The sequence below is a fragment of the Pediculus humanus genome, genomic scaffold (genome assembly GCF_000006295.1).
Source record: "Pediculus humanus corporis 1103172108309 genomic scaffold, whole genome shotgun sequence".
Lineage (NCBI taxonomy): Eukaryota > Metazoa > Arthropoda > Insecta > Psocodea > Pediculidae > Pediculus > Pediculus humanus.
In genome coordinates this window covers 700,150-711,781 of record NW_002987878.1, presented here as the reverse complement: position 1 = coordinate 711,781, position 11,632 = coordinate 700,150, and the positions used below count along the sequence as shown (strand labels likewise).

General features: G+C 26.2%; 2 protein-coding genes across 2 annotated transcripts; one reads left to right on the top strand and one right to left on the bottom strand.

Moving 5' to 3' along the window:
• Window positions 1-3,177: 3,177 nt before the first annotated feature.
• Window positions 3,178-5,382, bottom strand: Phum_PHUM581120 (uncharacterized protein; the record flags this gene model as incomplete). Its single annotated transcript, XM_002432306.1, has 5 exons — window positions 3,178-3,272; window positions 3,652-3,802; window positions 4,645-4,816; window positions 4,902-5,054; window positions 5,279-5,382. 5 exons carry the CDS (start codon window positions 5,380-5,382, stop codon window positions 3,178-3,180), a joined length of 675 nt encoding a protein of 224 aa, XP_002432351.1.
• A 1,094-nt stretch (window positions 5,383-6,476) lies between these two features.
• Phum_PHUM581110 (uncharacterized protein) lies at window positions 6,477-7,228 on the top strand (the record flags this gene model as incomplete). Its single annotated transcript, XM_002432305.1, has 3 exons — window positions 6,477-6,572; window positions 6,906-7,053; window positions 7,179-7,228. 3 exons carry the CDS (start codon window positions 6,477-6,479, stop codon window positions 7,226-7,228), a joined length of 294 nt encoding a protein of 97 aa, XP_002432350.1.
• Between the last annotated feature and the right edge of the window lie 4,404 nt (window positions 7,229-11,632).

Sequence of the window (11,632 nt, the reverse complement as noted above, 5' to 3'; positions counted from 1 at the left end):
CCTTTATTTACAAACAATATAAATAAATAGCATTCCAGAATGCGTTTAACGGTTTTTTTTTATTATCATTATCAACTACTACTACTACTACTACTCGTGATAGAAGCTCTTTTGAATAAGATAATAATAATAATTTTTTTTAAATAAAAAATATACATAATTTTTTTGGTAATATATATATATTTTATTTCAAATGTGCGAACGAGAGAGAAAATAAAAAAAAAACAGGCTTTAACAACAACAACAATAATAATAATAATAAAAAAACAATAATAATAATAATAATAATTTTCTTCTTTATGTATATAAATTTGGTTAATAAATTATAAAAAATAATAATAATTCGTGCAAATAATATAAACAAACAAAAAAAATAAAATAAAATTACAATATATATATATAAAAAATAATTAATAATAATGATAATAATAATAATACTTTTTCGTTTAATGTAAATCAAAAAATAATAATAATAATATACAATGCGAATAATATATATACATATATTTAAAGCAGAGTTAATGTAAAATAATAATAATAATAATTCATCACAACTCTTATTGAAAATTAAAGCTAAAAAATTTGTTTTACCGGGTCGATGAAAGACGTTAAAAGTTAATAATGACAATAATAATAATAATAATAGAAATTTTTTTTTTTCTTTTCGAATCGATTTTATTCTTTGATCTAATCTCTCCGCCATATTGTTTTCTTTTAATCAAATAAAAAATCGAATTTTTTTATGTATGCATGTATAAAAAAAAAGCAAATCAAGCGTGGGAAAAAGTTTTCCGTCGGTGCAAAAACGATAATGATAATAATAACAATATTAATAATAATAATAATTTACACGCTTTTAAACTTCATGCTTCGCGTGTGTCATTCCAAATAAAAAAAAAAAAAAAAAAAAAAAATTGTAAAATAATAAAATTAAAAAATAATAATAATCAATCAATCAATTAAAATTTTTATGCATGTATGTGTATATATATACGCGCGAGCGTGTTTGTGTGTGCGTGTATATATATATAAAAAAATAAAAAAAATAAAATAATAATAATAGTAATAGTAATAGTAATAAAAAAAAAAAATAATAATAATAATTATTAAAGCTGACGTTAAGAGTGGTAAACCACGGGTAGTACGTCCCTGTACCTGTTGCTTCCATTTTGAGGTGTCTGACTAGGTGCCGGCTTGTGTTGTAGTATCTAAAATGGGGGGGGGACAAAACAAAGATAATCAATTCCGACTTTTTATAAATACATAATAATAATAATAATAATAATACTAATCGAGGGGGGACTACTCACCATTCCCATTGTCGAAACCGGTTTGTGAAGAGCTTGTCTTCCGTAATAAGACATGTTTAAATTGATTGAAGGAGACGTTTGGTGGTGTTGTGTCGGTGACTGTGATTGTGTTGAGCACCTTGAAGATCCGCTATAATCATAATAATAATAAGAATAACAATAATAATAATAATAATAATAATAATAATAATAATAATAATAAATTCGATTCCACTTTTGTTTTGTTTTTTTTTTTTTTAAATTCGAATCCGCGATGGTATCATCGTCATCATCATCATCATTAATTAATTTACCGTTTTTTTTTTTTTTTCATATTTACTTTCTGAACAAACAAAACAAAACCACAAATGAGAGAGAGAGAGAGAGAGAGAGAGAGAGAGAGAGAGAGAGAGAGAGAGAGAGAGAGAGAGAGAATTAACAATCAAATTTTATTACATTCAACTTTAAATTAACAACAACAACACACTTTTTTCTTTTTCTCAAAAACGTTTGAATTTCTTTTGCGGTTCATGTAAAAAAAAAAAAACTTCAGAATTATTATCATTATTATTATTATTACTATTTTATTTTTCTTTCTTTCTTTCTTTTTAAATTAAAACTTTTAAAAACTTTCTAAACTCACGAATGGTAAAAAAAAAAAAGAAAGAAAGAAAGAAGTGACATTTTGTCAGTCGAAAAAAAAAATAGTAATAGTAATAGTAACGGACTCTCTCTCTCTCTCTCTTTCTTTGTTATCATCATCATCATCATCATCATCATCATCATTATTATTATTACGTTCTACTTTTCGAAAATTAAATTTTAGAAATTTTTTTTTTCTTAATTTTTTTTTTTTTTTTTTTTTTTTCGGTCGAAAAATGAAAGGGTTCGACGACCATTACAAAAAATATAAATGCTATTTTGTTCGCACGCAAAAAACGTAATTACGGTCGGAAAAAAAAACTTTCGTAATAATAATAATAATAATAATAATAGTAATAATGATAATGATACCATTAAAAAAAAAAAGAATCCGTCGGTGTGACGACATAGATCCATTTTTTTTAATTTTAATTTTTTTTTGCTACCGTTAACTGCAAAAAAAAAAAAAAAAACAAAAAAAAAAAATGAGTTCGAAAAAATGCGCGCGTGTTAATTATTATTATTATTATTTACATTAGAAAATGGTTGGTAATAATAATAATAATAATAATAATAATATAATCTCGAGTAAATGACAATTTTTTTACGATTCAAATAATAATAATAAAACCACAATATGCGCGATGATATTACGATATTGTAAATAATTTTAATTAATTAATTTAATTAATATATAATTAGATAGTTAGGATTAATTATTAGAGTTTGTGATGAGCTTTCGTAAACCCCCCCCCTAAAAAAAAAAAGTTAAAGTTAATTATTAAAAATTACAAAAAAAAAAAAAATGTTCAGAAAGTTATTCAAACTTTTTCTTTTCAAATTAAATTAATAATATCGATTTATTATTATTATTATTATTATTATTATTATTAAGAAAAACAAAATCACGAAAGGAAAAAACATGACATTTAAAATAATCACGATAAGTTAAGAACTAAAATAATAATGATAATAATAATAATAATAATAATAATAAACCATCGACGATTATTGCACGAATTAAAATCATTTATAATTCACGTAACGAGGGTAATGTATAAACGAGGGTCCCTTAATCCGCTCCTTGAATTTTCCTTTTTTTTTTTTTTTTTTTTTTTTTTTTTTCCAAAATCAAATCATCATCGTCATCGTCATCATCATCACCGTCATCATCATCATCATGAACAATTTCAAAAAAAAAAAAAAAAAAAAAAAAAAGAATAATAATAATAATAATAATAAAACGTTATTTAACAAACCTTTTATATCGATTTCCATACGTACTATTAATATTACTTATACGAGATGAATATAATTTTGAATTTTCTTCTGCATCTTCTCCTAAAAAAATGACAAAAGTTTTTTTTCACCATTTTTTTTTTTTTCTTTTAAATTAAAAATCATTTAAAAAATTACAAAATCGGATACGCGACGATCGATTATTTTCCCTTTCATAATAATAATAATAATAATAATCGAAATTTCAACTTTTTCTTTATCATCATTATCACTTTCTTTTTAATCAAATTGTTAATAATAATAATTGTAGGTTATCATAATTCCATAACCGATTTAATAACATTAATGCGTGTTATAATGATGATAGTAGTACTAGTAGTAGTAGTAGTAGTAGTGGTGGTGGTGGTAGTAGTAGTAATAATAATAATAATTTTAGTCTCAGGTTAAAAAATAATTTTTTTTTTTTGATTTTGACTTTTACCAAATGATCGTCCGGTGAAAAATCCTTCGAAAACGACAAAATTATTCATTTGCGGTATTATATTTTGCAATCCGTAATGTTTATTTAAAAATGATAAAAACTTTGGAGATGGTTTATCTATAGCTAAATGTACAGGTTCGGTTTTTTCTTCCTGAAAACAAGCAAAACAATTTTAATTAATAAAATTACACGTTGAACCCGTGCTAAAATTATTATTATTATCGTTTTTTCATGTGTGTATCGATCGATCAATTGTATGCAAATTATTACTAAAAAAAAAGAAAGAAAGAAAAGAAAAAATTTTCACCGTGTTATTATTATTATTATTTTTCACGAACAAAGAAAGTGAAGAAAAATTTTTGAGACGTGGAAATTGCACGTCATTTAAATAATAATAATAATAATAATCCTCGACATTGATTTTGAAAAAAAAAAAAAAAATTTGAAATTTAAAAAAAAACTTTTTTCTTTCTTTTTTTTTTTTATATTATTTTAATTACGTTTTTTCGTGTCGAGTTTTTGAATGTATTTGAGGGTCATGGGATTTTTTAAATAGAAGAAAGAGTGTGTGAGAGAGAGACAGAGAGAGAGAGAGAGAGAGAGAGAAAACAGGAAGTACTCAACTATTGAAAAAACATAATGGCAGGAAATGGATCAAACACATTACCATTAAAATATATTAAACATGTTACGACTTTATGCGAAAGGTGTGTGTGAGTTATAATGTATGCGTTTAAAAAGATTAAACCTTAAAATTAATGATCCATAAAAATTGTTATTTCAAAGCAGAAGACAAAAAAAAAATTGCAAATGATAATAATATTTACTAGTAGTCGTAGATTATTTACAAGGTTATAGGGAAGAGATAATTTTAGAAAAGATATCGCATAAAAAAAAAATTGATAAAAAAAATCATTAATATCGATTAAGATGCATAAAAAATTTCTAAGGCCCTTTCACTACTTTTGATAGTAATTTGATTCTCTTTCTTACCTTTAACATATATTCAAATAATTTTTTTCCCAACCCCATTCTTTGTTTTGATTCGTGAACATAAAAATCCAAAACGCATTTTGTTGTTATTTCATGATTGTTTCCTCCAGTATCGAATACGTATAAATGTTTTAAACCCATTTTTAACATTCCCAAAACTGTTCCATAACCCCTTTGAATTAAAAAATTATTTATTTATTTTTTTTTTATATTTAAATAAATAATTGGCAGTAAAATTAAAATGAAGAGAAACCTACTTGGAACCACCTTTCGGATCGATTAATATATAAACAATATGATCTGAATTTCTAAGTTTTTCTCCACTTGTAATAACTTTTTGAAGACCTTGAGCTCTTGCTGATTTTTCACCAAGGATAGTTAATACATAACTCACTTTAGATAAACAATCCCTAAAATAAAATATTATTAATAATTTGATTCTTTTCCTTTTTCTCAACGTTTAAACTGTTTATTTTAATAATAATAATAATAATAATGTGACAAAAACTATCATCATTTAACCTTGAAGAAACGTCAAAATTACCATACGCTTCAATGACACGTATTTTAACGTAATGATTTTGATTCAAAAAATAATAATGATTATTTAAAATAATAATAATAATTAACTTACTGAACTTCTCTTCTATCTCCTGTAAAATTATCAGGTATGAGTCTGGATCCGACTTTGGTGATTTCATCTTTGAAAAAGTTGTTGATGTTAAAGTTGAATTCCATTTTTTTTTTTTTTTTTTTTTTTTTTTTTTTTTACTTATTAATTTTACTTTTTTTATTATTATTATTATTAAAAAAAAAAAAATGAAAAAGGTTGATGATGTTCACATACGAATAGATATTTTGGGAATGTTAACGAAAAAAAAAAATTAAAATGGAAACGATAATTGATCAATAAAAAATATTTAAAAAAAAAACTCTGAAGGTAACTAAAATAATATGAATCACAATAAAATAAAACGGAAGGGAGATGTGAAATTCAATGGAAAATTTTTTTTTAAATGTAAATGGTAATAAAATTCAAAGGAAAATCAAGCAGACGCCGTATTTATTTTTATACTGTATTAATAAGTAATTGCATTTAAAACAATATGATTTCATTTATTTTATCATCGTTTATATTAAATATTAAATGACGTATTATCATTATTATTATACAAAATGATTAATAATGTTAATATCGTATGTAAATAATAAATAAAAATTATATTTTGAGTTATGTGTTATCCAGATTGCTCGGCAAATTGTTGGTCTGACACATTGTTTACGGGATAACTTAGTGCCGAATATTATTTAAAAAAAAAAAAAATTTATCATGGAACGATTTGTTTCTACGCAATTTTTTTATTTTGTTTTATTTTCCATTTCTTAGCATTTTTATATAAAAAAAAAAAAAAAAATGATACTACTCAATTTTTTATTTAGTTTTTTTATTATCGTTTTACTTCAGGCTTTTAAAGTCAAAGGTAAGAGCATTATATATATATATGGAATAAATCGTTGTAGGGTTATTATTTATGATGTTAATTAATTATTTAATTTAAAATTTTATGTATTATGTATTTATTATTAATTTTCTCTTTTGTTTTACTCTAATCTTTGAAACGTGGTAGAAGAAAGAAATTGCTTAAAAATATGTTTACTCGATAATTCAAATCATAAACATTATGTATGTTAATAAGTTATTAAATGATTTAATGCCACGACAAAAAAATTCATTTATGTATTGATTGAAACTTATTTATGTATTTTAAATTGATAACATTATTGATAATTGTAATTTTTTTTTTTTTAGGGCTTTTATGTCATTGTGACATATGCGAAAGCACAAATTTTACATGCGAAACAGATGGATTGTGTTTCGCATCGACATCCTTAGAAAAATCGACAGGGATTCTCAGGCACTCATACAGGTAATTAAAATATTCTCATACTATTATATATGTAGGTGTTGTTTTTATATATATATATATTCGACCAAATCATCAATGATGTAATTCTAATAATTTGGTTCATTATAAAATTTTTAATGAAAACTATATCGAGATGAATTTGATTTAAGTGTGAATTACATGATTGATTGATTGATTATTCATAAAATTCAAATTTTTTTTTTTTTTTATTATTTGTTACTCATTGTAAAATACCAATAATTTAATAAGTGAAAAGTTTTTGACATACAATGAGAGATTCAGTATGAATAAACATTGATATTTTCATTGTGGGGTGAAAGCTGCCTCGCGAAGAAAAATTTCCTTCTTGGCCACGAGAGTAGATGGTGTACTCGACCATCAATTGTTCCCGACCAATCCTCTGTGTTATGTTGTGAAGATTCAGATTGGTGCAATTTAAAACTTATGCCAACATTAGCTAGCGACGAAAGTACCCCTTCAGGTAGGATAAGAGTGGTCCTGTTTTCAAACATGATTAATTTTCTTTTTTTTTTTTTTTTTCGATTTAATTTTGTTTCTTTTCTTTTTTTTTTTTTTTTTTTTTTTTTTTTCTTTCTAATTCTTTAGTAACCCTGAACACAGCTGTACTCTGTTTGCCCCCTTTTTTCTTTCTTTAAACAAAAACAAAATGAAATGAAAAACTCTAAATGTTATTTTTAGACGAAAAGAAGATATATATATATATATTTTTATTTAAATATATATATATATTAAAAAAAATCTGCTGCCTGTTTTTTTGTTTAGATGTAAATCCAGTAGTAGATTTTTGATTATTTTATTTATTATTAATTTTTTTTTTTTTTTTTTTTTTGGCAGCATGATGATTATATCTATGTACCTGCTTTAATCTGACTGAATTTGTCCTTGAAATATTAATAATAATTATTAACTAGTGGGTTTTTTACTACTTTCATGTGTTTTTTTAAACAAAAGTTTGATGTGATACTAATATTGATGATAAACTTATCTCTATCTTATATTGTTTTATTATTATTATTATTATTATTATTATTATTGATTTATATATTTTGTCTCATTACCTGTTAAACCAATTGACTAGTCATGCTCTAATGCTTTTAGTCAAAAAAAAAAAAAAAAAAAAAAAAAAAAACAAACAAAATTATGTAATTATCATAATCATTTGACAACTTTTTTTTTTGTTAACAGTGTTGATTATTCGTACGCTACGCTGAAAATTTCTTTTGTTTCTTTTTTTTTTTTTTACGTTTAAATTAAAGTGCGTGTGTGCGTGCGTGAGTGCGTGAGTGTGTTTGTATTTGTTTGTGTATATGTCACACAAATGTGAGGCTTCATGCACCAATATGTTACTGTTCGAATTTTGTGTGTGTGTGTGTGTGTGTGTGTGTAATTTTTTATGAATGGAAACGAATCAATTGTTTTAGCTTATTAAAATCATCACTTGAACGTGTGCGTTTATTATTATTATTATTATTATTATTCTTTTTAAAAGTACCTGACACAGGTACAGAAACCTAGTGTCTTAAAGTTAAAAAAGTATCACGACAAACTATTAGTTTAATTAGTCTTATTTATTAATTTTATTTTTACGTTTAAATTGCACATTTTTCTCTCTTTCTTTCTTTCTTTCTTTCTTTCTGATGCCCATCGATAAACCGGAAATGTTTTTTTTTTTTTTTTTAAATGTCCTTTTTGGCGCGTTTTTTCAAAAAAAAAAATGATTTTATAGCTTTCTTACATTAGTAAATGAAAAGTATAAAAATATCCTTTGCTCAATTATTGCTTGTCATCACTTTTGTTTAATATTCGTGCATATTTTTGTTGTTTTGTTTATTAATAAATTTAAGAGAAAGGAAAGGAAAGAAAAAGAAAATACGATTATATTTGAGAGCACAACAAAACCAAATATTGACCTTTCCCCCCCCCTTTTCCCCCTCTTTCGCTCTCTCTCTCTCTCTCCCCATCAAACCACCATCTTTTAAAAATCTTTTATGTTAGAGAGAAAAAGAAGTTAAAAATCATCTTCACAACTAATAAAAATATTTAGGGGAAATGTAAATTTGATGACGTATTACTTCCGGTTTTTTTTTTCATCTCTCTCTCTCTCTCTCTCTCTCTCTCTCTCAGTTTCGATACATCAGACACTCTCTTGTTTTTTTTACATCAACTCTCGCCCCCGTTTTTTTTTTTTTTTTTTAAATAAATTTTCACGACCGTGTTTATTCATATGGAATCTCACGTCCGTCCTTGTTAGATTTGAAAAATTGTTTTTTGTGTTTTAATAATAAATAAATTTTATCTTCTTCGTATTTCTATCGAAAATCGAATGGTTCACTATCGGAGATTTCGAGAATCGAAACGATATCTCGCTTTGTGAAACATTCGGAAAAGTGTTGAAATACAAGAAGAAGAAGAAAAGGCAAATAAACAAAATGGCGATCGACGAAACCGAACCGATCATGGGTTCAAATCGTATCGATGCCATCGCGAATTCTTCTGCCACGTTTTTTTTTTTTTTTAATAATATGATTTCACCCCCCTCTTTCTGTCTCTCTCTCTCTCTCTCACTCTGCCTCTCTGAAACTTTTTATTTATTAATTTCGGTATTTTATTTTACAATCGATCATTATTATTATTATCATATCATTATCATCATTATTACTATTGTTTTTGTTTTTTGTTTTTTTTTTTTTTTTAAACCTCCCGTAATCCGTTGTATGTGTTTTCTCCATGCCGCCATCTATGCTGCTTCTGCAGTTGTGTGGAGCCAAATGTTTCCCAACCTCCTGGCAACCCGATTGTTTGTCATTATTCGGACAAAAAAAACGAAACGTTTGTCGTTGTGTGTTGTAAGGATGTCGACTATTGTAATAGGGACGTAAGGCCACCTCTACATGTCGGGAAAGAAGGTACGTTTTGTTTTGTTTTGTTTTTTTTTTTTTTTTTTTTTTTTTTTTATACATAAAATTCACGTAACGGAAAAAAGAAAAAAAAAAAATTGTTATATGCATCCTAATTAGCGGGGAGACACGAAAATTGTACATATATATATATATATAAATTTTTTTTTCAGCCATTTTTTATTTATTATTATTATTTTTTTTTTCTTTTCTTTTCTTTTCTTTTCTTACTTTCTTACTGTCTTTCTTATTGTTTTTACTTAAGGCTTTTGCTCATAAAATTTGCACAAGAACAAAACGAGAAAAAAAAAAAAAGACAAAAAAAAAACTTTCTGTTGTATATAAATAGACATAGGCAAAGCAAGCTTCTTTTTTATTTACTCACGCAAACAAACAAACAAACAAACAAACAAACGCGCGCGAAACGGAAAAAGCAAACGAATAGAAAAACGAAAAAAAGTGTTGTTGTTGTTGTTGTGATTGTGATTGTTTTTTGTGGTTAATTTTTTTGTAATTATTATTCGGAAGTAGTTGTTAACATTACGTAATGTGCGTGCGTGAGTGCGTGTGAAAGGAAGAAAACAAACAAACAAACAAACGAAAAGTTTTTGTTTAACTTCTTTTTTTTTATTTTTGTTTTTCTTTTCTTTTTTTTTTGTTTTTCTTTTTCTTTCTTTTTGTTTGTTTTTTTATTCGTAATTAAATTTTTTGTCGTGGTGCAGGTATTTTTTTGTTTGTAGTCGTTCACTCATAATAATAATAATAATAATAGTAACGATTCACTTCCGTTTTTCTTTTTTCGCGGAAAAAAAAAAAAAAATAGTTTCCGCTTTTTACTCGTTTGTAATTTTTTACAAACTTCGAGACTTTTTCTCAAAGTTTGTTTGTTTCGTGTTTGTTTTCGGCTCAATTTTTTCGTCGCCATTTTTTTCTTTTGTTTGGTTGTTTTGATGGTTTTGTCGTTTGTTTCGTATTCGAACGAACAAACGAACTAGAGACAAAATGAAATCGTTTTATATTGTTTGATTGTTTTCGTATCGTTTGATTGTCGACGTATCGACAATTCTCGAAAGTTCGATATCGGCTCTCTACCTCCCTCCCCTTACCCTCCTCCTCCTCCTCCTCCATCTCGATATGTTTTTTTTTTTTGTTTGTTTGTTCTGTCTGTCGATACTGTGTAAAAAAACCGGAAATTGTCACATTCGTCTTTAAATGTTTCCTTTCCATCTTTTTGTTTTGTTTTTTATAAACGCGCGCAGTTTGTGCGTGTGCGTGTGCGTGTGCGTATTATATATATATGAAAAACTTTGATGATTATACATACGGTTTTTGGTGAAAAATGTCCCTAGGTGTTTTCATCGCGACAAGCTTTTCCCCCCCGATTATCCAAATTTGGGATGGTTGTGCCCTCTCATCTCGGATAAGACGTTGGAAATCGGTGTCGACCTACAGGAGTATTACGTCGTTCAATGCTGCAAGAATTTCAATTATTGTAACAAGGATTTATCTCCCAAAATACCTTTTTCAGGTGAGACAACAACAACCTTACGTTTGGGGGGGGGCAAGGGGGAAAAAACAAAACCGTCACGTTCTGTCGCTTTCGTTGGTCCTCACGTCGTGCTTTTTTTTAAAAATAATATTATTATTATTATATTTAATAAGTTTTTCCAACAGCGATCGCTTTGGTAGATCTACAAAGGTTGGAATAAGGAGAAGACGAAGAAAAAATTGGGGCGCCCGCTGTCGCTGTTTGAAGAGTTTTCGTTTTTGTTGCTTTTAAGGGAAAATTTTTTTTTTTTACAAAGAAATGTCGTGATCCTCGTTTGCTTGTGTTTGCTTTTGAGAATACAAACGTCCATCCCATCTCTCTCTCTCTTTTTCTTTCTCTCTCCCACAGGTATCCTCCTCTTCCTCCATGACCGACACACACTTTGTTTTCCTCATAGAACCCGATTGCTTTTGTGGGGAAAAAAAAAAGTTTAAGAAGAATTTCAAGTTGTCCTCTTCTTCCGGGATTGTTTTTTTTTTTTTTTTTTTTTTTTTTTTTTGTTCTGCCTCCACGATCTTGGAATGGAATAAATGCGTTCGTTTGTTTCGATTGTTTGTCGTCGGTTGTTTGTTTAAACAACAAACAATACACGG